The 27498-nt window shown below is 33.3% G+C and overlaps 1 protein-coding gene across 1 annotated transcript in view; it reads right to left on the bottom strand.

Moving 5' to 3' along the window:
• kl-3 (dynein heavy chain 8, axonemal kl-3) overlaps positions 1–27498 on the bottom strand; it is a 53698-nt gene that overhangs the window by 10564 nt on the left and 15636 nt on the right. Inside the window, exons 30-72 of the mRNA XM_068770662.1 lie at positions 27253–27396; positions 27072–27182; positions 26776–26930; positions 26520–26605; positions 25628–25827; positions 24825–24996; positions 22581–22829; positions 21993–22127; positions 21555–21683; positions 21138–21343; positions 20916–21054; positions 19787–19997; positions 19357–19513; positions 18339–18532; positions 17880–18045; positions 17355–17456; positions 16869–17221; positions 15898–16115; positions 14944–15080; positions 14798–14850; positions 14408–14615; positions 12858–13119; positions 12288–12410; positions 11466–11583; positions 11138–11233; positions 10957–11063; positions 9696–9859; positions 8471–8671; positions 7645–7785; positions 7311–7415; positions 6433–6617; positions 6170–6303; positions 5954–6085; positions 5482–5684; positions 5183–5297; positions 4599–4775; positions 3421–3588; positions 3241–3341; positions 2963–3161; positions 2294–2505; positions 1593–1731; positions 919–1103; positions 29–155 (exon numbers count right to left, since the gene is read on the bottom strand). Coding sequence (XP_068626763.1) covers positions 29–155; positions 919–1103; positions 1593–1731; positions 2294–2505; positions 2963–3161; positions 3241–3341; positions 3421–3588; positions 4599–4775; positions 5183–5297; positions 5482–5684; positions 5954–6085; positions 6170–6303; positions 6433–6617; positions 7311–7415; positions 7645–7785; positions 8471–8671; positions 9696–9859; positions 10957–11063; positions 11138–11233; positions 11466–11583; positions 12288–12410; positions 12858–13119; positions 14408–14615; positions 14798–14850; positions 14944–15080; positions 15898–16115; positions 16869–17221; positions 17355–17456; positions 17880–18045; positions 18339–18532; positions 19357–19513; positions 19787–19997; positions 20916–21054; positions 21138–21343; positions 21555–21683; positions 21993–22127; positions 22581–22829; positions 24825–24996; positions 25628–25827; positions 26520–26605; positions 26776–26930; positions 27072–27182; positions 27253–27396 — 6919 coding nt within the window. The remainder of the gene's footprint in view (positions 1–28; positions 156–918; positions 1104–1592; positions 1732–2293; positions 2506–2962; positions 3162–3240; positions 3342–3420; positions 3589–4598; positions 4776–5182; positions 5298–5481; positions 5685–5953; positions 6086–6169; positions 6304–6432; positions 6618–7310; positions 7416–7644; positions 7786–8470; positions 8672–9695; positions 9860–10956; positions 11064–11137; positions 11234–11465; positions 11584–12287; positions 12411–12857; positions 13120–14407; positions 14616–14797; positions 14851–14943; positions 15081–15897; positions 16116–16868; positions 17222–17354; positions 17457–17879; positions 18046–18338; positions 18533–19356; positions 19514–19786; positions 19998–20915; positions 21055–21137; positions 21344–21554; positions 21684–21992; positions 22128–22580; positions 22830–24824; positions 24997–25627; positions 25828–26519; positions 26606–26775; positions 26931–27071; positions 27183–27252; positions 27397–27498) is intronic.

Here is a 27498-nt window from a genome sequence, read left to right on the forward strand (position 1 = left end):
CATTTTTTTTATTTAGAATAAAACGTACTTTATAAGAAGAACCGATTTTAATGTAATTTTTCTCCAAAATATTATCCAAAGCAGGATCTAATTCTTCACCGACATCTTCAATTAACAGCGGCCTACCAAGTGAAACACAGTCCTCTATATGATTTCTGTAATAAATAATAATCAATTAATAATAAAAAAATAAACTAATTCTAAAACAGATTATGTATAGCAAGAATCACATTAAAGAATATACACAGAGTAAAATCAATCCTTTGTCCTTAGCTGTAAAATAATGGACGTCAACCAAAACCAAAAAACGTGTATTAGTATGTACTCAAATAAAAATACCATAAAGTCAAAATATAATCACTTTATTACCGGTCTTGCAGTGTGCAAAATATGTAAACTTGGTAAGCATATTCATTGATGAGGAAAAACATCAATAAACAAGGCAGTCGTTCCAAAAAAGGCCTATGTATTTTTCTATTGGACTGCGACATATTAGCTTGTCATTGAAATTGATAGCAACAATAAATAGGCAAATAGTGACAACGTCCAGAGGATTTTATGTAGAAGGCTGTTTTTGCATCCTTTTTAGTCCCAATACTGGTCAATAAGGTGCTCTCTGTTGTATTGGAATTGCGCAAGAGCTAATGTCTTGCGCAATTCCAACTAAAATAAATACAAAGGATTAAGAATAATATACTTGCTTCAGAAATAACAATTACGAATCTAGATTTTAAGGTTAAGAATAAAATACTTCGAAAATGACAATTACGCATCTAGATTTTAAGGTTATCTTTAGGTTAGGTTTTAAGTTTTTCTATACGAAAAGTTACAACCAAACAATTTTACTAAAAATAACATTAATTTTTTTGTCACATTTACCGTATTCTAACACTATCTAATTTTAATACTCAAACTAACCTAAAATATTTGTGATTTAATGTAGTAACAATTAAATCGTTTAATTTTTCCATGTTCTTTATCCAAATTTTGCCTTGAGTCTGTGGATCAATAAGTAGGGGAAAACGGGAAGCTTTTGTAACTATAATACCATTCTGTATCGACAACTCATCCGTTGGCAATCCATACAAGTTCCACTCTCCTATCTGTTAAGAAATAAATGACTAGATAAAAAAAAATACATTTTTCCGAATCAAGTGTACCATTGTGTGAATGTGAGCGACTTATCGAAATTACAAGTATAAGTTCATTGTACATTGTAGGTTCTGAATGAATAATGATAATCTATGTAACTATATATATGTAACTTTCGCTATTTTCAAACCATACACGAACTAATTATTGTAACAATTTTTCTCCAAAATGTAGAGAAGAAATAATCCATAGTTCTAAAATAAATTATGAGACATTGTTAGTCAATTTAATAAGCACCATTGTCTCATATGATTAACATTTCAACCATAGAATGCGATTTATTCCAGCGTTATCCAATAATTTTATAATGCTTTGTATACAAGCCGTATGTACCTACGCTTTTAACTGTTACAGATTAAATAAAACTTTTAAAAAGATTATCTGTAGCTTTATGTATCGTGCTGTTAATGTTGACTGTTGCTAATAAATAATTTTATTACCGTTGCCGTGTCAGTCAGTTCTTCTGTAATGCTCAGACTCATAGATACAGGTACTTTACGTCGTAGTAACTCAGAAAGCCAATTCTGCAGTAACAAATTACGAAATTCTTGATTGAACGGGCCTGAATATGACAAAAATCTGGAAATAATATATTTTGATTACTAAATGAAACGTAATATCACCCATGGCATTGAAACCCGGTTAAATAAACATTGTAACGGTACTAATTACTGTAAAGTGATATGGTCGCCTTCAGCACTCTGCCAACCGAAGCAACTGTAAATATCAACGTAGGAATTTCATTTGTTAATTCCAATTAAAAATATTATAAAGCAATTCGAATTTTTCCTCAGAGAACACCGATGGAGCCCTCTACGAACTGATCGCGTCCATCCGTCCCTAGTCCCTTATGCGTATAACAGCACAATGTAGACAGCTATAATCGCCTCTATGGTGTCAAGCGATAACAAAACGATCTGACCTAGGTACGAAATAGACTCAATCAGGCCATAGAGACGTCAGCTTATCAAGTACTATGTTATCGCTACCTGTGCTCAATCTGCAATTTTAATAAAGGTACAAGTTATTATTAAACTTTTAAACACTCAATATAATTTTACAAAATATTAATTATCACAGGTACAAGGCTTTGCAATTTGTTTAAAGTTAAAATAAATCATATCAAAGTTTTAGTAATTACCCGGTCAGTAACAAAATGTCTCCAACTAAACGTTCTATCTGGGCTTTAAACAAGGTAGATTGTTCAGTCCAACGAACTCGTTCACCGCTAAGTCCATTAATAAGGGCAGTAGCAGCGTCCATTTTCTGCTGACACTTTGCGGCGTCGTCCAAAACAGCTTGCTTTAGCGACATCGCCTCATCGAATTCCCTTTGTACTCCGGCTAATTCTCGCTAAAATATATAAAAATATTAAATGTAACACCCTAATTTGTTTGCTTATACAGGGTTGTTGAAGATGGCTATAGGCAACAAAGCTTTAATGTGGTGAACGCTATAATAATCCATTTGTCAGCAAAAAGCATTTATACCAGTTTCCAATCAACCTGTTATAAATCTAAAGTATGTTACATTAATTTATTTATTCTTTTGGAAACCGACACGCCAAAAGCTTAAAGCAGTACAATTTTTGCAGGGACAGATAATTAACAATAGTCAATTTTAATAGGTGGTAATCACAAAACAAAAATGTTTTTACGCACTACTGCCATTTATTATTTCTGAAAGCATGGGCTTATGGATACGGCGTACCATAAATTAATTGATAGCATATAAATTATCATCACTCACCCTTTTAAATCTTTTACACATTTACCAAACCCTTTATATTGACAAAGAAAAATAAAATTACCTCTTTAGCTTCCAGCAGTGCTTCAGCAGCTTCGAGTTCTTTCTTGGCAGCCTGATATTTGCCCTGCATCACCGCCAAATTCGCCTTGAGGGGTAACACATCCTTATTTACTCCATAAAATTGAGCCATAGCTATAGTCCAAGATATCAAGCCTGCTACATTACCGCAAGCTATTTTAGCCGCTTCAAAAGTATACTGACTGAAAATTATTCAAAACATTATTACCTATACTATAATAACACATTTTAAAGTTCTAACTAGAAATAGCATCAGCCTACCTAAAGTTGAAGTAAGGTTGTAGAAGATCCACCATTTCGGCATTGATCTCATCCTTGGGGTAATTTTTCAAATTACTTAGAAACCTTGCATCAGCCATAACCTGGTCAAAAAAGAGGCAAGTATATATAAGAACATATTTACGTATTAAACAACTGTATCATGCCCAAAATTAATCTCACCTTTAAAGATTCTGCCCAAGATGCCACTAAAAACTGTTTCTCAGGGTCAGGTTTGATGGGGTCAATACGCTTTCTGAAGAGAATTATTACAGCATCCATGATAAGGGTGATCAGAAACGGTGGTTTTCCTAATTTTCGCACCGTGGCTATATCAGCTGCATTAATTGTCTGTCAAGAATAAAAATATAAACATAAGTGGTAATCATTAAATAACGAAGATTATGAATCTGTAACTTAAGTATAAAAAAATGTTATTATGAAATTTAAAAACAGATAGTATTAAATTAAGAAAATACTTCTAATAAGTAAAGATAATCTTGGAATTTGGGGGTTACCGTGTACGGTATTAGAATACACTCCTGTGTAATATATTTAAATTATCTTTCAATGAATTGTAAAAAAAACACTAAACACAAACTTGTAAAAAATTTCTATTAGAGTGCGAAGTCACTTACGACGGACCTCATAAGAAGGCTTATGGTCACCCAGAGAAATGAGGAGATCTGCAGGAGAACCAAGATCACCGACGTAGTTCAAAGAATGGCTCGTCTGAAGTGGCAGTGGGCAATGGGCACATTGCTCGTATAACCGATGGTTGTTGGGGTCGAATGATTCTCAAGTGGCGACCACAACTAATTGGACCGGTCATCGTGGCGATTTTTGGAGAGGCCTAAGCCTTGCAGTGGGCGTCCATCGGCTGAGAATCTTGGGATGAATTACCCTGAGTACTCTATTAATAACAATATTGTAAAAGTGACAAAAAAAACCATCTGCATTTATTCATAGCTTTACTCAAATCAAAGCGCGTTAGGAACCCTTCAGAATGAACAACGCCGTTTTAGCGTAGTTCAGTTTGATTCTAGTTTCTATAGCTGCCTTTCTAAAAGCTACATCATACCATCGCATAATTAATAACGCGCTGACCTACATCATGCTTTTAATGACAAGAGAAATATCGTCTCATGTCTTATGCGAATCGCTTCAAGTAACGCCGTCGCAAACGGACATATCATTGATAAATGTCGTCACGAAGTGCCATTCATACGAAGTGTGACTGTTCGTATTGGAAAAATTATATGCGGTTTACTTCACACAGTAACGTTTATTTCAATAAAGATGGAGAAATTCTCTACACTTTCAAGTCTAGTTAATCATTTTCTGAAAGAAAAATTAATTACTTGCAAAGCTGCTTCAGCAGCATCGAGAGCCGGTTTTGCAGCAGCTAGCTTTTCTTCAGCTACAGCAGTTTCGGCAGCAATTACATTGACCAGCTTGACTGCACGATCTTTTACGGTAAGTACTTCAGCTTTAACAACTTCAGCTGCCGCCTGGGACTCCGCAACTGCTGCTAAAACCTGTCAAAATAATGTTTTATAGTTTAATAAAAAAATTATAATGAACAAACACAACACCAAAAAACTTATTAACAAAATGGTTTTATGTGGTTGTGCTGAAGCCTTAAAGTTCTAGACTGGAGACCACGTACCAACAAGCGCAGTGCAGAACGTCCACACACAAAGTGGACAGACTAAAGAAAAGTCACGGCACAAATATATATGGAAATTAAAGAAACAAAGTTTTCTTGTACTTCATTAGCCATTTGTAGTTATAAAATTAAATCCGATAAAATAAAAATAAGTCGGTAAACATATTGATAGTATTAACTAGCAGGACATCGTCTGCTGGGTTCAACTTTAAAGATATAAAAAGTGTTTTGAAACTTGGTTAAAAATGGCTTAAGTTCATTTAAACAATAGCTAACCTCTTCTGCTTTGGCAGTAGCTTCTTTTATCTCTATATCTTTTAATTCCAACTCCTTTTTTAATATATCTACGCTTGCTGCAGCTTCGACCAATTTGTCTAAGCCGGTGGTCATTCTGCAATTTAAATTTATTTATTGTATAATTGTTCGCAAAAAAAAAATCTTCGTCGAGATACACATTGAGATGTAATAATGAACTTATCAAAATTAAAAATGAATTTATAATGTATTGTGTTATCTAATTAAAAGAAATGCGCAAATGTATGTAATTAAAGATATAGGCTATTTCAATATATTACCTTTTAGCCATTTCGGCAATGTTGTAATGTTTTTCCTTATATAAAACTTTGTAGCCTTCTACAAAAGACAGATATGACTTTGGAGTTACGTGAGTCTGTCTCCTAAATCTGTCGTAATATGAAACGCAAGAGGCCGCAACGTCATCTTGAACCATACCCATCACTTCAATCAATTGATTTTTAGTGTCTTCGGAGCAAACGATCTGTGTAAAGGATTAACGTTAATTAATAATAAAAAATAATTTAATATAAGTCAGATTTAGCTTTGACTAAAAATTGACTAAGGCAATCGGAATTAAGGAAACGTTGCGGAATTTCTTGCAGGCTTTTGTCAGATGTCTCAAAGAAATCTAATAATACAAGGTTTGTTCTCAGAGAATCGCTATTTATGTGTTTGTTCGTTCACCTCCCATGCCGCTTTGATCCTCCGATAAACGAAGCTTTGGTGTAGTTGTTATTTAATTGCCATTACCTGGAATCCGATCAGGAAATGTTGAGCAACTTCGATAAGTGCCTCCCTTGGCCATTTCTGAAACCAATCCATCGTGGATCCCGATATGAGACCAGGAAATTTCAAGGCTCTGCTACGGAACTTTTCACCGACCTGTTTATCATTTCAAGAGTGTTAAAAAAATTAAAAAAATAGCGGAATTGTGTAAATATCATATAGTGATAACATTTCTATTACCGGCGAAAAGCACAAGACGACATGTAGATTAGCTCTAGATCGCATAATAAAGAATTCATATAAAACATCGGGCACAGGTATTCGTTTCGGCGCAACCTTTTTCATAATAGGTGTAAGTTCATTGAGTATTTCGTCTATAAAAAAGAGAAAATTAAACTGATTATATTGCTTAAAAACTCAACGGATTAAATCTTTTTAATATAATATTAAAATGTCTGGACTTAATTTCATCATGCTATGACAATATTAGCTTAAAACTTTACCCATTTCATCTTTAGGGAAAAGATTAGCAATTTCTCCTGAACTGAGAATGTTATTAAGAAACTCGAGGAATTGCTCTTCCTTAATGTCATTGTCGGTAAATATAAATGAAATTCCTTGTCCTTGCAATCCCGCTACACGGTACAATATTTTGATATCTTCCATGAAGTTGTTGACATTGTAAGCTCTGGAAATAATAAAGTTTACCACGAGACAAATTATGCAAGTGTGTAATATATTACCTATATATAGGAACAGAAAACTATTACATATTTTATGACATAATTGTCATGACAAAGATATTTTAAAATACCCTTCGTAGTCGGATATTAATGCGAAGTATCGTGTTTTAAAGCTTTGTGAGTTAGCAAGAATTTGGAACTTTAGAAATAATTATGACATACGTCACCTTTATAATTGGATCTCATACAAAATAGCGTAACCATTGATAGCTTTTTTTACTTTATAAAAAAATTGATTAGCAATATTTGCAATACTAATAATGATTAATTCTAATTTCAGTATATACAGAATGTATGTTCATAGGTTTAAAGCGCTGAATGTATAACTCATTGATTAGCAAAACGCTGCAGGGACGAATACTACACAATAATTAATTTTATACATAGTAATACAAATTTTGAAAACAGTTTTTTTACTATTTTATTATTACGCCATTTATTATTTCAAAAACCATTGATTTTTTGATAGTAATCATAGATTAATTATAAAAGGGCAAAAGAGCTATTCATTCACCGCTTTAAAGATTTTACATCCATAACCATTCACCTGTATAATGTTTGTAAAGTACTCTATATATTAATAGTATTATCCAGATCAAGCTAGTGTTTTATGTATACGTAAAAGAATAATTTATTACCTGGACAGAGTTATTTGATAAAACTTGTAATTAGCTATAAATGAAGCCAATTTAGTTAAACTTTGTTTTCCAGAACCACCAACACCCACTAGCAAAGCGTTACCTCTGTAATAAAAAAAAAACGAAGAGAAAATATATTTATAATTAAACTCAAAAAGAAATATTTTTAAATGTATTGTATGGATTTAAAATATAACAAAGGAGAAGTATCGCGATATATTTTAGTTATTTATTCAATGTCTAAGAAAAAACAGGTATTAATGTGATACAAATATCGTCGTCGTAATTATATAAAATGTAAATAATATGTGACATAAGATATTAACAAACTCACCTTGGAGTACTTATAATGCGCGATATTATGAACAAATGTACCATACAATCGTGAAAGAAAACCAAATCCAGATGCGCTCCTCTGACTTGTTCATTAAATTGATCTTGAAATTGTGCTAGCTTTTTCAACAGAAACTCCCATCTGGAATGAAAAACTTGATCATCAATCATAGTCAACAAAAATATTTTCAACCATTAAGCACTAAAACAATGGTATGAAAATCATAAACTATGTCTTTACATTAGACGAAATATGGTCTGCCCAAGATTTTTTAATGTATTAAAAATTGAAGTGACAAATTGTAATCGAATATAACAGATTAAATTAACATATGCAACAATAATTTTAAAAATAGTAAATAAGTATCTGTACTCTATTGCAAGTCCAAATACAAGCACTAGATTTCTTTATATATGAAATGGTGGCATCTTTCATCTTACCACACCGATACTTCAATTATATAAAAAAAATGTAATATGTATGATAACATAAGTTTTCACCAGTCTAAATGTAAACTCTATGTAATTGAAACTTAAGTCGTGTTCGTTTCTGCCCCTAGACGCTCACTGCTAGGTCTCCTCCGACGATATTTATGGGGGTATATACTATAATCGCCACGATTGCCAGGTGGGTTGGCGATCGTATTCTCTTGAAACTTGCTTGTGAGCAGCAATAATCCTATGTAATGCACACGTGTGAATTATGTAAGATTGTATGGAATCGAACCCGCAATCTACCGCCACGGCACACAGTGAAGCTGAAGTAATTAATTATAAAACTAGCACACGTCTGGTAGGGCTTCGAATAAATGGATATTAATACTTACGACGGAAGCTCCTCATATACTTTTGGAGCTTCTGTACTAAAGTCTTCATCTTCATCTCCAGTTGGATCTACCGGTTCTCTTAAAAAGTTAACGAAAAATGTTTCCTCAGTCGGGAATTCGTTAACCACATCGGGTAGTTCACGAGCTGCAGTCTTCCAAAAGTTAGCAACGAACCAGTCCTTGTCATCGAATGTAGTAAATCTGTATCATACATAAAAAAGAATAACTTAAAAAACTTTTGCTTTTCATTCATTCGTGCGTTACTTATTCTTCTTATTCTTTTTAGCTGATAATCACCCTCTGCAAGGGAAAAGCCTTCCCCAAAGATCACAACGATGATTGGGCTTGCGCTGCGCGCATCCATCTAGTTCTCTTAACTATGTCGTTAGTCCAACTAGAGGGGAGCGTATCCCCGCCGCGTTCAACGGCTTGTGGTCACCACTCGAGATTTTTTCTTCCCCACCGGTCATTGATTGCTCAAGCGATGTGCCCTGCCACCTCAAACGAGTAATGTTTTGAGCTACAGCATTGAACTTGGTTTCTGCGGATTGTCTTACTTCTGATTCGATTTCGCAGCAAACCTCCGAGCATAGTTCTCTCAATTGCTCTCTCGCTGACCTTGAGCCTTATTATAAGGCTCATGGCAAGCGACCTCTGCTTCGGATCCGCATGCAAACATACATTGGTCAAAGACCATATCTTCAGACGTTACGATATTTTGTGTTGCGAGAAGATGTATCATATATTCCCGAACGCTGCCCGTCCTAAATGGATTCAGCGAGTGATCTTTGCCTCGAAATTTGACCTATCACGCTGGACGGTTTGTCCTATATATACAATCGTCACATGGCCTGACATATTTCCATGTGTGAATATCTAAGGATAATGAGGTTATGGTTTCATTTAAATTTATTTATGCCTAGGGTGTCCGTCACAAATAACATAATAAAGGTCTTAAATTAGACGCATTTCATCATAAACACAATTACGTTTGCAAATGTAGCGCGCAAGTTATTTTATTGCTTAGTACGTAATTTTGCCGCAACTTGGAATATGTAATCTCAGCGGAATTATTATTGAACTAGAATCGACCGTGTTAAGTATATTAAAATAACTTAATTTATTTTAAAACACATTTTTAACCAACTACAAAATCTACCAACTGTGGATATCTTTCAGTGATTTTGTGATGGTATGGCCTTTCGTAAATTACAAATGTACTTACCTATCTGAAATTACTCTTAAACATTCGTGGAACCAAAGTTTAAGAGCGGTTGATATAGTCTGTAGTTCCTCCTTTTTAATAAACAGAATACCTTCCCATATTCTAGACAAATCACGTAAATTGAATACGTAGTGGAATTTCGCTGGAGTTGGCAACATCTTTATCTGTATAAATTTAAATGTTCAGTCATACATGATGTAAAAACGAACATAAACGATGTTCACGTATTTGGAATTTATAATAAACTACTCGTAACAACTACTGCTAAGCATTATTCTAGTATTGTTGTATATCCGGTACTTCATTTTTAAATTATAATATCTACAAACAAACATCGAACGGAACATCGAAAGGTATTTAACAAACATATTTATCATTATCGTCATTTCAGTTGGAATTCCGGTCAGCATCCAGCCATCGTTTGTTCACCTTATGAATGGACGTCGGTGATCTTCACTTCACGTTAAGACTTCAGCGGCCACCTGTTCTGCGTGCTATGTGGACTACCTACTCAACTTGCCAATTATATTACCGATACGTTAAAAAACGTATTGAACATAGAAGACGCTGGAACCAATTGGTCCTATTGAAAATCTTTAGAGTAATATGTCCAGTAGTAGACATTCTACAAATGAAATGATTATGATGATTCTATAAACATTAAACGCAAGAAGTCTACTCCTCGAATTAAAATGTAAAACAAGTATCGAAAAAGATAACCTAATTCTAGAACCCTGCAGCTACCGTTGAGCCCAGTCACCCCAATGAACATATGAGTAAGCACCCCAAAAGCTTGGTGACATTCCAATCTGGTACAAAATATAATAATACTGAACCGAGCAGAGGCTATCGAGGAACCCATGAGCTAGATTATTGAAAAAATGTTTAAGCTAAACGCCATCAGCGCTCTGGTATGAAGACTAAGGATGAAGCTAGTAAACGGGCAAATAACGCTAGTGACATAAAAATAACATTGACGTGACAACTGTAATAATTTACATTTATAAACTTTTGTCTACTATACGGGAGGATTATGTGGCTAGCAATCAACTCCCCGTGGCTAAAATGATGTTGATTATATACTGGTACCATGATGTTACTTGACTTGACCAAAACGATTTATGAGCTGCAATACTATTCTAAAGAGACCTTGACTTCGTGAAATTATAATCCGTAAGTAATTATAAAAAGTTTCTAAAATGACTATTTTATGCTACTGTAGTATCCATCTCTTATCAATTGCCAGTTTTAATCAGTTTACCTTAGTTTGTTGCCAAATTATTCTTGTCACAGAGACGAGTCTCGGCATAAAGTCTATAATCTTCTTATCAAAGCGCGTCTTACAAAAATAGCCCGCACTTATTGTCACTGAAGTTTAAATAGCAACAATTAATTATTTATCGACAAATAACATAAAATGGAGTAGAAAAAACAAAACCTACAAAAAATCTTGTCCATTGACACCGTGCTTGGGAGAGTGCAGTTGAAAATGTTGAATTGTCGCTTCAAACGCGGTGGGACGTCGTTACGACCGCCACCTAGAAATCATGATTTTAATAAAGTTTGACATAGAGATACAATTGAATAATCTAAATAAATATTTTTTTAAGCCCAGGTTGCAGCTAAAGCAAATTTTTCGAGAATTCTTTAAGAATAGTTTTATTTCAATGATGTAATAATAAACAAACTCATTCCAAACAAATTAAAACTAATTTTGTTTGGCAATATCACTTCCTCTTATACGTTCAAAAACAGTTCAATTGTTTTTACCTGGATGTATCATTGCACCAAACATTTGAATGTCAGCTATTATAAAGAAGTCTCCGGGTTTATCTAAAGAATAAAATCCTCCGCACTCCATCATCTGGCGTACTATTTCGTTAGTTACCTATAAAATGAAAAACAGTAGCAATGACTATAAAAACCAAGAATGAAATTAACTTATTTCTAATAACTACATTTTTAAAAAAATTTGCGAGAAATTGTTGAAGTAAAAAATATAAGAGTAACCTATTTCAACCGAAAATTTCTTCGCTTTGCCAACTGTCATGAAGTTAACCAAAGTAATAAAAGTTATTTCGAAAACAATGTGCTAACAACTAATAGATGTTAATACGGTTCGACTAGTTTATTTTAGATCACCTTCCGTTTCTTTGTTGTTTGTCCGTAAGATTTTTTCACTAAGTATCAGGAAATTTATAACAATGATGAATAAAATAGACAGTACTAGACTACAGTAGACTAGACTACAGTAAAGTAGTTCTAAATTTATAGCTGAATTGAAATAGGGATCCCTAATTCATTTCGCTTTAAAGGCTTTTAAAGGAAAATAGAAATTTGCGAAAATGACTAATATTTATTTCGTTACTTAAAATATTCGAAATTTAAATTGTCCCATCTCTATCACTTTAACCAAACTGGAAAATACCTCTATTCCACAATATTAACGCGTTGAGGTCCATGATGAATCAACCTGTATACGATTCAAAAATATTTTTATTTATTTAAAATAATGATAGTAAAACAAAAAGGATCGATAAACCGGACTGATATTTAACAGGACTGTAAATTAAATTTAATGTGGGTAAATACCTGATCACCCCACTCATTCACAACGGGCATATTGATGTCGTCCACAAACACTGTCATTGATCTACCGCCAGGCGGTCCGTAGGTCATGCCAACTCGCTTCTCTACATACGATTCAATAATTCTCTTAAAAGAAAATGTAATATCAAAAGGTTTTTTTAAAGGAAAAGACTGATTCTCACTTTATAAAATTCAGTTTAGACAAATATAGATGGATAATAATCAATAAGAGTTTTTATTTTACGTGAAGTAACGACTTCACATTGCGTTTCGTGTTATGTTAAAATACATAGAATCTAGAAATTTTTATCATTAGTATTTTTTATTTCATTCAAATACATTATTATATTATCGAGTAGGTATGTCATTAGTCAGCAAAGTGTATGATCAGCGCACTATTTATCAGTTGCATTATTCACCCCGCACACCACGAATTCAACAATACCAGATCCAAACCTAAAAATCTCAGACACCGACAAAATTGTCAGTTCATGTATCTACTCGTAGTCGACTAACGAATATTAGTTGAGAAAGGTTTAGTTAATTAAATTAATTAACATTAGCTTTAATCACCTGAAACATATTAGGAGTGGTGGCAGACGAAAAGTTTATCATTTTAAACAATTTTACTTCATTATCATATTTTTGCATATAACTCTTTAGCATCACAGTTTTGGCAGTGCCTTGTTCTCCAATAAGCAACACCGCTTTATTTTGTTTCGCTATTGTATCAATCAGAAATGATATGCACACGTTATCTATATTTGGTACCAAAATTGATGCATATTCCGGGACACTGTCGGATGGGTAAATGTAATCTTCGACTATCTCTGACCTATAAAAAAGGTTATATTTATTAATGTATCTTAAATGAAATTGCCGAATTTCTCCTAAATAACTATTGGATGGACTTTTGCTACCAAGACCAAAAAGAGCGGTCGGTGATAGAAGCCAACAGAATTTAGGCCGCAATTAAAAAATGGGGAAAATATAACCGTACGCAAACATTTTGAAGTTGCGCAAAATTATCGAATTGACTTGTGGAAAGATCGTGATAGACAAAGGCAGCATATTCAAGGAGATGAAAACGATGAGATTGCAATAAAACTACCATACATAGAATACGAAGGATATCACGTAAACAACGAAAAGAAAGCCTACATTTGAAAGTTACTAAAATAGAGTTTAATAAAGAACGTGGAGTATAGTTAAGTAAAACGCCGTCTTAAGGAACGCTGGCAAATATGTCACACAAAATTGAACGGAAATCACTAAAGCGAACAGGTTACCTTCGACCCAACAGTTACTACGAAACCATGTTAATAGACCATGAAAACTATTATTGTGGCATGAAAACCAACCATCAACCATAACAGGCCCAAATACGTTAGTGGCATGCACGAATACAGTAGTAGTACTGCAGCCTCGACGAAATCTGGATTTATAGAAATTAAGCAGTCTATTTTTGGACATGAAGACTAGCTGGTAGTGGATTATGCTTTCAAGGACTTAAAATATAAATGGAAAAAAAGAAGTATGAATATCGCTATCGCTAAAATAATATAACAGGCAACACATTAAAATGCCTAACATACTCGTAATTTACAGACTTGTAGATTCTAGTTCACTGTACCCATAAATCAATGAAGGTGCGAAACCTACAAGGCTAGTAAAATACAACAGAATATAAATGTCAGAAATCCACATATTACGAACGAATATTAATATCATTAATTATAAAATTATACGTTGTCTTATATTTTATTAATTTTGATGTACATTATATAAAGTGTTAATTATGTAGTTTACAAAACTTTTATTTATAATTTTTAAAGGATCTATGCTAGATTTTGATATGTAATTATGTTTAGCGTAAGTGGTTAATATTTTAAGCGCTACTGTCTGTCTAACTGTCTCATATTCCAGCCAGCCTTACAATAAAAAAGTTGTTAAATCTACAGAAAGTATTTAAATAGTCAAGATAGGACCAATCTATTTTTTACTACGGGCATAAATTTAATTAACATATATCTAGTAGAAATAAATCTAACAGAAAGTTGTTTTTTTAGGCTCATTGATGAGTATTAAAAACTATTTACACGTGACAATAAAGTAAATATTACCAATGTTGCCAAACGCCCGTCTCATTAACCATGTATTCAAAGGGCATGACCCACTCTTTTGACTTTGCACCAGGCCAGTCCATTTTCACTGGAAGCTTAGTCATAAATTCAGCCATGCGTGTACGCGCTTCGAGTTCCAAAACAGCCCCCAAAGACCACATCAACGAGAATACAAAAAGTCGCTCTAAATGACGATCTGTATGGCTTTCTGAAATAAATAATATGTTTTTAAGAACTGATTATAATTTTAAAAATACTTCTCCAAATCCCCTTCGGAATTATGTATACATAAGTGACCATAATAAAATATATTATCATATTGTTGAACAAATGTTCTAAATTATGGAGAAATAAATATACATATTTGACTGTGCGCAAATGATAACTTACTGCCGCCAGGGATTTCAATCTGTAGTAATCCAACCAAAACATCAATGCACTGTCTATAATAAGAAATAAAAGTATTAAATGGCATAACAATATAAAATGTCACGGGTAAAAGTAAGAAATTATCAAGAGCTTTTTAAATACTGTACCGGACATAAATAGCTTCTAGAAGCATCATTTTAGCTGGTAACTTTTGCTGCACATAAGTATGTACTTCATCATAAACTTTGTTAAAAGCGTTGCGCAATACGTTAGCTTCTCTATCGCCTCTCTTTTTTAACCAACCCTGTAATAAAGTTAAAATATTAAGAATTGGACAATATGTAGTTACCACAGTGATTGGTAGAGTGTTCATCCGCTCTACCAGTCACAGTGGGTGAGGGCCCTAACAAAAACGCACCAATGTCTAAGCGTCTAAAATACGTTGGCGAGTAAATGATGAAGGAACTTAGAAATGACCTTTCGATCAGATTGTCTCTTATGCAGACAAACAATCGCTTACATCAAATCAAAGTTTATTGTATTAAGAGTTTAAAAAAAATCCTTCATAACTTTGCTTTTGTTTTATTTTGTTTTGTTTAGATTCAGAAAAAGTTGAAAATCTCTCATTAGGCCATTGTAACTATGTAAGCCAAGGTACCGTACAAACTTAAACTTCAACTTAAAATAATATTTGCTAATTATTGAAAGGAATATTTGTAATAGATATATAACAACATAAAACAATTGTTGACATAAAATTAGACCATTGTATTTTTTTTTTGTCTTAACTGTTTGTTTTAATAAATATAATCACTGAGATCAGATATGTGGAGGCATTTTGTTGCAATTAACTTCTATCAAAATAATCCTGGGGTACGAATGGGCGAATGAGATGAATAACCATGTACCTGCTATTGTAGCCATATAGAAACTTCATTATCTATTGGTAATTCATTGCAGCCGCCTATATAATTTATTTTTGCGTCAGAGTATTCAATGTATGGTTATAAACACTATGATATTAAAAATCGCAATAAGATATTATTTTGCAATCAGAAAAACTAGCAATGGACTTTTTATTCAAATAAAGGAAGTTCTAGGAAAAGGTAACAATAACTTGCCTCCAATATCGGTTGCCATTTCAAAACTGAGGACGATAAAAATACCATCCCCATACGACTGACTGTGGCTGGCGAAGCATTGTCTACATTGTCAGGCTCGAACACCAATTTGCTGTTCTGTGCCATTGTGATACGATCTCCGTTAGCAAGAGTCAACGTTTTATTGTCATCCAGTACTGAATTCAGATTCTCAATCCATACTGCATCTACTGGTCCGTCTAAAATTTCACCAACGCGATTTATTGATATTACAATTTTTCATTGTAAATATTGTTATACAGTAACGTATTATGATGAGTAAATAAATGCGTGGTAGTTCTTTTAACAATTTTTCTCAAAAATTGAATTCGCAAAAACATAATGTATATTCACGTACATTGTTATAGACGAAAAAAAATTAAATTAAAAAAGTATAAACTTATATCGTTTTTTGCTCAATTAATTGCATTAACATTCGTCATAATTTACCAACAATGCAAAGGGCTGCAACCTTTTAAAGTTTAGAAATGCAATATTTTCTTTATATGTCAATATAAGTGGTAGTGGTAAGGCCACATAACGCTTAGAACTGAAGGCTACCGGGGTCTCAATTTACTGGAGCGGAGATCACGGATCGGCAAGCGTTGTCGCTTCTGCTCTTTCTGCTGCCTTGTGGCAGCAGACACTGTTAAGGAAGACGCTAGATGCACGCCGCTTCCAACCAGTCCCAACAGGAAATCATTGAGGAAGGTCTATGCCCATAACTGGACGTCCTATGACTGAAACGAGGACGATGACGAGGATATTAATACGTTACATATGTACGATTGTGTTTTAACATATTTTTAAATTGATTAATAATTTATTGCAATGTCATCTTTATATAACTTATTATAAATTAATAACCGTAATTAATAGAGTAAGCTGCTCGTGTTACGGTGTTTACAGTATTACAATATTTAAAAGTAAAGATATAAATGACAATTAGATACCTAATACTATCCAAGTTGTATCTGATTTCTTGACTTTTAATGCTCTTCGCCACAGAGTGGAGAAAATACCATCTGTCCAATCGTTGGTTGCAACGTCCAATCTTCCAAACATCTGTGGCGCGGTTATAGCCTTAGGGTTCATACGCATTTCCCTATGTGGCTTACCCAATTCCGTTAAGGCAGCCATCAGTGTATGAATGCATGTAGTTTTACCAGACCCCGTTGGTCCCATCGTCATCAAACCATGGCGTACTAACGATGTTTCATACAGTTGTATGATTTTTAGATTCCACTCTGGGTGATTCACTAATCCAGTGCGCTCTGTCACTATTGTAATTCCGCGTTGCATTTCCCTAAATTAAAATAAGACTATTAGAAATAAAATCGAATTAAATAAATGATTATATATATATATATATATATATATATATATATATATATATATATATATAAATATTTTTTTTTTACGAAGAAATGGTTATTTACCTTTGTACAGTTTGTGTGAGCTTCATTCCAGGGAACAAGTCTTCAATTAATGAAATGAACAACGGTTCATCCTCGTCTACTAATTTCGAAACGTTCATTTCCCTGAAAAATGTGCCATAACAATAATTATCACTACAATTGCGATACACTTTTAGATCTGTCTGTCTATTTAGGATTGAAAGGATACCAAATAAAGAGCTCGCGTATCAGGAAGCCGGAATTTTAATCTATGGTAAATCACTTATTTTTTGCAAAGATCCGTAGACAAACAAAAGTGACCGATATAGCCAAGTTGATTGGAAAAGTTGAATTATAAATCTGCAGGTAACAAAGACCGCAGAACAAACGTCCACTTGGATCTTAAAATTCTTGAACGAATACTACGGTCTTAAAGGCGCAGCATAGGAAGTCCTTCCACAAAATAATCTTTGTTACGATTATCAGAAAAAGCATAAATACGGGTAACTTATAACAGGTATGTCTAATAACAAGTGTTTAATACTACATAGGATTGAATATACTAACTTTAATACTCTCATCATGATATTCTCCTCAGTGCTGTCTGGATTTGCTCTTTTTTGAGCACCCATAGTTCTCAACACTGACAATATATTCCTTAGTCCAAAATCATAATGGACCTGTTTCGAAAGCTGCTCTTCGCATAGCTTATATAAGGTGAAGAATTTACGAGCTAGAAAACATTTCCAGTTATTTATGCTATACAGACGTATTACAATAATTATTAGATATAGAAAGCAATAGAAGTACTTAATTACTAAATCAACCTGTAATGCAAGCCAATATGAAAAAAGGAAATCTTTGAACGGTCTACAATTAGCACCGTCCACATAAAACTAGAACTAGGAATCTCAGGTTTATAACAATTGCATCTTGTATTAATACATAGATTTTTGTGCAGTAAGACTCGAGTTGTGTATAAAAATAATGATAGTTAAATATAAAAAAAGAAATGGTTTTCATTACCCAACAATATATTTTCCTTAAATCCGCAACTGGCCAGCTTAACTCGAATAATAATCTGTCTGTCCGGTACCATCATAGCGACCGACCGGAACTGAATTTTTAAATTTTCTGGCAATTCTTGGCGCCCGGCGTAGCCAGGGTTCATAGTGATTATAAACGCGAATTCCGGATTCAAACTCACGACATCACCGTCACTGCACATGCAATTTATACCTTTGCTGAGTAATAATCTTTCACATTACATTTGATACAATAAAATAAATCCTTTTATTTTTTTAATGCACATCAGGCGTTGAACGTCCACTTCCAAAGTATACAGATGACTTTGTTAAAGAACAGAACATGTTGCGGCGGTACATTAAGGGTAGAAGACCACGGACCATTAACTCTTTATTTAGAATAGTTAAAACATATTGCAAGCCTTGCACTGTTACCATTTCATTGAACTCAGGGTCTTCGACCGGCGTGATAAAAAAAACTTAGTCCCTAGCCTTAAATCTAAATTAAAAACTAATTGCGCCTTCTCGCGTGTCTGCGTTTCTCTTGCCCCCTGCAGCTGACCGTTGCTTGTACCGGTGTTCTTCTTTTCGGTGAGCTCTCTTACTTGGGTGAGTCACTTTGTAGGTAACCTGTTTGGGTGCCCTCCCTGGTTTGTTTTTTGGGAGACGTCTTTTGATCTCTTTCGGGATCGGTGCGTCTTGGTCCTGTAATGTCTGGCGTGGCCTACACTTTTTTATAGTCGGGTTCTTATCTGGTATCTGATTAGCCGCTCGGGCCACCACATTGTTCGAGTGGTGTACGGCGTCGGGAAGGCAATAATACATAGGTATACCTACCGTGGACCTCCCACGGCTTATATGATGATGATAATGATAGTGCTAAGTTATATTACGTATATCAAAGTAAATGCAATTATGATGTTACAATCCATTTTATATCATAATATTCTATGTAAATTAGCAAACTACTTGTTTTGTTTTCAGCTATGAGATAATATTAATCATCATAATATTCAAACCTGAATATGAAAAACTCTCGTTTTTCTCTCCTCGCAGTAAGGCATATATAAATTTGCTGCGCAGCTACAGACAGTACGGGTAGTTCGATACGATTGAACTCATCAAAACATCCCCACGTCCCTGACTGAGCAAGACCTTTGTAAATACGCCCCAAGCCTGTTGACATTCACACTTTTATTGCTACCAAAAGACGATAATACTTCGAATATTCGTAGCCCTATTCAAAAAAATGTAATAAAAAATGACACCCGTCTTTATCCTGAAACACTGAAAGTATACGTTGAATGTATATGTAATATCTTTCTAAAAATTCAAACATTCTATTCCTTCTACTCGCAAACTACAAAGTTAATAAAAACAAAATAATGCTTATTAAAAAAACAAGATTTTGATTAGTACATGATATAACAATGTACACGATGAAATTACCTCTAAAGTCCATCTGATCAGAACAGTTGAACACGATAACAAGCTTGCCGAGGGCGCGTCCCATATCCTTAGTAGTTTCCGTCTTGCCAGTACCAGCTGGACCAGCAGGCGCTCCGCCCATGCTCATGCCAATTGCTTGCGACAACGTTATATAGCACCGATCCGTTAAAGGAGTTATGACCAGTCTCTCCGTTATGCCCAAGTACTCATTCTACATAAATTAAAAAAGTTTATATATGTATACACACACACAAAACACAAATTATATATATATTACCCCGCCCGCTTCTTTAGCTGAATGAACACCCTCTTGCGAGTGCAATTTTATAAAATCCGTTCTTCGCTAACCGTTTGTTGGTGAAAGGAATATCTCTAAATATTACGGTTTTTAGAGATATAGTTATGTGTCAAAATTATATAAATTTATACAGGAGTTTTTTTATTAAATTAAGTTTTTTAATTAAATATTTATTGAGTTAAGCGATAGGGAGGTCTACGATGGTTCATTCTTACCTAGAACCTAGTCACTCTTATCTTAAAGTCTTGTCTTGTCTTAATTTTAACTTAGGAGAAGTAATAATTGTCTTGAAAAAATTACTCAGGTAGGCTGTCCCACTCCTTGGCTGTTCGCAGTATAAAAGTATTAGCAAAATGTCTAGTGCGGATGGAAGGATTTTCTACTTGTCTATGTCGATGTTGTGAACACATACGTTTTGTCGTCCGAATAAAGGAGATAGGGGAATTATTTGATATTGATGTAATTCTATTACACACTGCCTAAATTGATATATACGATAGTGAAAGCTTTAAAGGGGTAAAAATATTGCTAGTTTGATATTAACGTATGATACACCCTACTTATTAAGAGTAATCACTTTGTAAAGGTAGGTTTAATAGATTTAAGGCTTTTAATAACAAATGAGCTAAACATTCATCCATCTAAAATGTTTACACCTATAGCCTAACACCTTGTATATTAATGCCTCTCCTAACTTTATCTGTGAATCGTAACAATTTGCAATAAGGCTGCGTTTCATTAATACTATCACTGATTATAATATTGATACTTTGTTATAAATCGCGTAGTGGAAGTAAAATTGGACAGATAAATAGTAATATAATTTATTACCTGATATAAGAACTCAACATCAGTAATATTAACAAGACAATCGTCTGTATCTTCAACGTAATAAAATCTAGCTTGCTTCTGCCACTCGAAGTCTGCGGTGTTTTTGATTCTCATTTTCACAAGATCATCAAAAATGTCCCTTTTGATAAAAACATGTTTTCAGTAAATGTTTTTTAATTAGTCACAAATAATTTATATGTATAATTATTATTAGAATCATGCCTTTGATGTACATGGATAGTAATCATTGTCTCAATCATAGTTCGGTCGAGCGGTACCAAGTCTTTAACAGTTTGGTCAATAAGTCCATTAAGGAGGTCAAGGAATTTCTGATTAGTTAATCTCATTATAAAGCGATCTACTCTAGCTTTTTTAAGCGCATATTCTGCGTCGCTCGTCCATAAAATTTGCATACCGAGAAGACTAGCCTGAAAATAAAAAAGATTAGATAATCTAATCTAATTTGGTAAAAAAATTAAATTTGCTATTTATATAATTTATGAATTTATAGAATGTTTATTAAATATTTAAATACCAATTTACGCCTTATTTATTGTAAATATTTTCAAACATACTCGTACCTTTATGATAAAACACAAAAGAGATTACACAGTTGTTTTAAAGTAACAAATTCTTCACCTGTCCAGGGAAATTCCAGAAGCCAACCAAAAATTCAAATTCAGGATCGCCCGACATTGTTTGGGAAATACTTGCAATAATATTTCTTACGGTGTCTTTCATGTCGTCTAGTAAAAGATTCAACCAATTCTGAAAATTTGTCCATAATAATACAGTTTTTTATTTGTAACAAGGTTTTTGAGGCCTATTGATTTTTACTAGAATTTTTTATGAAAAAAATATGATAGACCAATATCATATTTATTTTTTATCATCATGAAATAATAACCAAAGTTTACACCTACATTTGGTTTCTAAAACAAGATCTATAGTGCGGTTGTAAATTGTTATAAAATGTATACTCTTATATCATAACTAACTAGATCAAGTTATTCAAGGTACTGGAATACATATAACAGTTTTAACTAATTTATTTAATATTTTCTAGTATCTTATTACCTCGACACCTCCTAAACAAACCACTGGGCGTTCCAATTTTATATTTTCACCGTTAGAAGAGTTCATTGCGACTATTCTCTCCTTGTCATCAAAATCGACGGTATATATCGCATCAAATATGCTTGGAAGATGTACCTAAAATAATTAGTCTTTAATATTAATCATAGTTGTTAAACGAAATAATAAAACGTCCTAAATACCTCAATATCTGAAGAAGGTCATTGACAAGTATGTGTTCCGGTAATGACATAGATCTTAGACGTGGTCGTTTATGATGGGTCTTATAAGGAGTCCGAAGTTACCCAAAGCAAGTTTACCTCGAGATCCAATCAAAAATAAGGATTTTCGCAGAATTTTTTGCTAGTCTAGATTGATCCATCACTAATTGGATAGACAACCATAACCAAGATCGCAAGAAATCGCTGAATTAGTGCAACGCAAGACTAGGCATGGCTATCTTTAAGGTCTATGCAGTTCAGAGGACATCTAACAGATCAGCTGCTAGATGTCCTCTGAACTCTCTGTCTCCATTATAATAATTATGAATATTAAATCATGTGTGTAGTATATGTTTAATTGTTTTAATACCTGAATAGAATGTGGATCAGAAGCTTGGCCCAATATCTCCAAAAGTACGGGATCGGATACAAAGAAAAATCTTGGAAAGATAAGCCGCTTTGTTTCTAGGTACCCAGTCAGCGATTTTTGACAAGCCTCCAACTGATCGTATAGATGGGGCAATAGTTGCTTTAGAGAATCATCGCCTGTACAAGTCTCTACGCAATTAACAATATCACGAGCCCGATACATTATCTTGACATATGTTTTATCGATTGTCTATGTGAAAAAAAAATTACTTGTTAATATCTGCATACTATCTTTAAGAATAAATTGTAAATAAAAATTTAACTAACTACTGTCACTGTCTTCTCTAAAACTAGTCAAGGGAGATTGGGTAGAGCAAAAGTAGCTTATATTGTCGACTTTTCGCGTAATGTTTTTACACCGTGTCTGTACTTTGTTTATTATGTTTGCTGTCCGTATTTCATGTCGCTAACGTAAAATTGAAACAACTTTAAGCAAACTATACATATATAAGAAAAAAACTGTGTTATTGATATAAGTAATGTCTATAAGCAAACATAAAGAAATCAATATATATATGTAATATATATATGCAGTATACATTTTATGTTGCATACTTAATTATTCTTTTTTATATCTTTATATTCTTTTCTATTTAATCCATTTAATGCTATATTTATTTCTATTGCTCAACAAAAAGGGCAAAACAACATTATTTCAGACAGGATGTACGCCAGAGTTGGCAGCCGCTCGTCAAAATGGTGCTGACGGAAGACGGAAGTGCTGTCGCAGTGTTTTGTATAACGCTCGGCAGCATTTGCCGAGTACGTGCCTTTTTGGTTGTCAGTGTTGATATTTCTTAACCTTTAACTATGGACGTCATTTTTTTGTCACACTACCATGGACGCGCGGTCTCTCGGACCGCTATGTTCTGAAGTCCAAATATTACGTAAATATTAATTTTATTTGTACACTATTGTATTTATTGTTTTTTATGTATATTAAAATTAAATAATTTCGAGGCTTTTAATCAATCTTCCTTTATTTGTAAATAAAATAAAGCATACCAACAATTAAAGGCACTTTTTGGCATACATTTACTATAGATCAACTGTAGGACGAAAAACTCGAATGAATTAAACTTTTTAGAAAAAATAACAATCAAAACTAAAAATCTAAGGTTTAAACCTTAGATTTTTAGAACCTAATATAAAAACGAATAAAAGTCTGCTCAAATTGAAATACAAAATTTTTGACATTGGTCCAATTGTTTAAAATTATTGGCAGTCCTTGCACAAGGGTTTGGAACACTGTAAACATATGACCTGCCTACAACTTATACAAGTGTAATTGGACTTTCTCTTTAGTTTTGTTTGACAAAGACGACATGTTTTTCGTTTTTATGAACCACTCTCCTGGCTAGGGGGTTCATCTAGGAGCATATCTGCCCCTAAAACTCGCTTCATTGACATTTTCAATTCGTTTGGTATATTTGGTTTTATTGCTCGTCTTTGCATATGTGGAAGATCATCACTAAAGATCGAGCTATTTTTTAGGAATACTCCTCTTGCTATTTTTTTAGGAATACTCCTCTTTTTATTTTTTTGCTCTGATGCTCATTGTGTAGTACATGAGCATTTATACCGCACAAGTCAAGAATGCGATATAAAATGAGCATAGGCCATCTTCTCGTTCAATATTCATTGACATTTTGAATGAAAATAACATAAAACGATCAAATTAAACGAAATCACCGTTTATACTATTTACGCAGGAAACGTGGACGTGCGGTCCGACAGACCGCGGTTAAAGTATAAAGTAAAATAACTCAGCTAATTTGTGTCTGCCGACACAACCTATCATCTCAATATACGTTTCGGCGCTAAAACTGAAGCTACTGAGAGCATTAAACGCGGGGAGCAAGGGGAAAGGGGTAAACACAAAAATTACAAACTGCAAGCGGTCTGTGAGACCGCACGTCCTCAGTTAAAGGTTAAAGTCCGATATCTATCTTTGTTCAGAATGAGGGTAGTGCTAATAGCCGTGCAAGGCTGTTATAACTACATCAATTCAAGAGTCGGAGAAGGTCGAAAACCCGAGAGCTTACAGTTCGATATCTACTACTTTAATTTATTACTCTGTTACATCTACCTACCATGGCCTAAAAACCTATTACTATTGTGTGGATCAAATAAAGACGTAATTCGTACATTCATTCATTCATATTAACACCAAGTTAATACTAACACCAAATCTTTTTGCTTCAGCCGGCAGCTGCTTAGCGATGTCACCGCCGACAAATACTGCCTCCAGATACATCCACAAGTTTTGAACTTGTAGCCATTTTTCTAGGATATCCGATGTGCTTACTAACTTATTTATCCAAAGCATTATATCCTTCTTAAACGGAGCGTTGTACCTGAAATGGTTTAAGTTATGAAAATATAGTTCAAAATAAACAAAATAAAAAGGAGACCTTCTCATTATTTATCTTATTTTTCTTCTGATACTTTTCTTCTCTGTATTCTACCTGTAAAGATACAATTTCAACAACGATGTACAGGTGTTCTATAAATCAACGTGAAGACTAAATTTGGGGATAGGAAATCGGAAAGGCAAACTTTATGCATTCTCTTTTGATACTATTAGTGTTCTATTTTTATTTGTTTTCACTTTTATGTTATCAAAACTCTTCTGTAAATATCAGAAAGAAATACTGCAATGTCAAAAAGCAGTTTATATAAAAACCAACATTGCCACTTTAGACTTAAAATCAACTGTTAAAATAGGTTACATAAACATTTTGTTCCTTTAGGTTTCATTTTGTCGTTGATTTATGGGAATTGCTGTATTACAGGCATACAGCTTACGGAACATTCGGAAGATTGAGCAAATGGGGCAGTACTACAGCATATTTCTTAATTCATGTGTCTTTCTTATTTTAATATTATTGCCTCGTATAATATACGCTATACGAAAACGTATATACTATATATTAATATAGTATATACATGTTCGCATAGCAAAAAAACTAGTAAAACTTAAGTTACCTATTCGATGCTAGTGAGTTGAGAATCATCATAGTATCTTCCAACATTGTGATGATATCCAACGTTTCTTGCGGCTTAATAAGAAGCTCGCCTCTATTCTTAAAGTTAGCAAAGGTCAGATCTACTACTGCCCAGTCAGACACTACTTGTTTCAATTTTGCTTCAATGTCCTTTTCTTTTACGGCACCAATACAAATATCCTAAATGTAAACGTTTACATTTAAAAAATCCAAAAAAATTCCAGTCTACATTCCGCTTCTGTCTTATGCCATGATTTTTTTACTGAAATTTATTCTTTAAAAACACATATTAAAACAAAAAAAACGGTTTTTTATTGCAATTTCTAGAAATCAGTACAAATTAGAATTAATTATTATTTACTATCTCTTTCTGCCATAATTTCGGCTTTTCACAATCCATTAAAAAAAATTATGTAACATTTTTCAGAGAGATCACTTATTACAGGTTGAGCGGAAATAAATATCTTTCCAATCATCCTGTATTAAGTCTGTATTAAGTTTTTATTTAATAACACATTTAAATTATTTTTGCTTACTTCTAAATTAAAATATTTAATTAATTTTGGATCAAGACCCAAACTTTATCGTTTCAGCCCATAAATGCCCTCTGCAAGACATAGGCATCTCTCTAATATTTCTATGATGGGATATACCATTCGAAATCGCAAATCTCAGTCCTCTACCACTGAATTACCACTGCTAGTAGATGACATCTAAATTAGAGTCTGCATAACTACGATCTCATATTGCTTTACGATTGATAATATAAAGCAAATCACTATAAATTAATCACAAAATGTAATTATTTTATTTCTGTATTACATTTATAAAACGCTTGAAACAAGACATGCAACCAATGTTTAATAATTTACCTCGACTTCTTCTCTATACTTCAATAACGGAGCTTCCATTACGTTCGCCAAGGTGAAAGATTCGGACTCCACATCCAATACGCAATCTGAAATAAAACTAATTACTTAAGAAATTGCTTTTTACAAGTACCAAATAAATGTCAATGTAATAGTGTACATCCACAGAAGTAAAAAAGTATTGTTTCAAATCCATAAAGCTATGTGGATCCTCGGTTAACTGCCTTGTTTAATTCACATAATAACAAAGCAAACTAACGCATCAAATCTTCTAGACGTTTCCAATGTCTTTCCTTCATAGACTTATCAGCCATAAGTTCTAGTAACGGACATGTTTGATTAAAATCGTCGATTTTATTTTTTAAATCTATGTAAGCGGGCCAATCCTTCATTCCTCTTGGCAATTTGCGGCATCTGGATAAAGTCATCGTATCGTCTTCATTAGTAAAGGAAAACTAATTATTATAAATTTATAATTTAAAATGACTTAAAAAAATAAAATTTGTACAAGGAGCTAAAAACTAATATACAGTTAATTTTACCAATTTATCTTACCGTAAATCAAACTCAGTAAGCTGCGCTATTATTACTTCAATGTCAATTTCTACCCATGGTGTTTCCATGTAGCCATCGATAGAATTCATCACCGACAAATATAAACTATACCTGTAGAAAGAAAAAGGTAAGTAAACAACATTCATTTACTCTGGTAAATATTAAAAGAAGTCTCTCTTACAATTTATTTAATAAATTAAACTCTTTCTTCTTTTGATGAAGAATAGGGTAATCTTTAACTTCCATGCCAAATAGTTTTTCACCACTAGAATACATTTCAAAACGTCTCCATAAATCATCAAATCTCGACTGGAACATAATGACCCTGCAATGTTTAAAAATAATAAACCAAACATATTGGAGCCATAAGACGAAGTTAGTTAAACTTTTAAAACCTACTAAATTAATTAACAATTACCATCTTTAA

This window comes from Battus philenor, unplaced genomic scaffold (genome assembly GCF_028537555.1).
Source record: "Battus philenor isolate CCGP_79_NKW_IND1 unplaced genomic scaffold, ilBatPhil1.0.hap1 SCAF_3, whole genome shotgun sequence".
NCBI lineage: Eukaryota > Metazoa > Arthropoda > Insecta > Lepidoptera > Papilionidae > Battus > Battus philenor.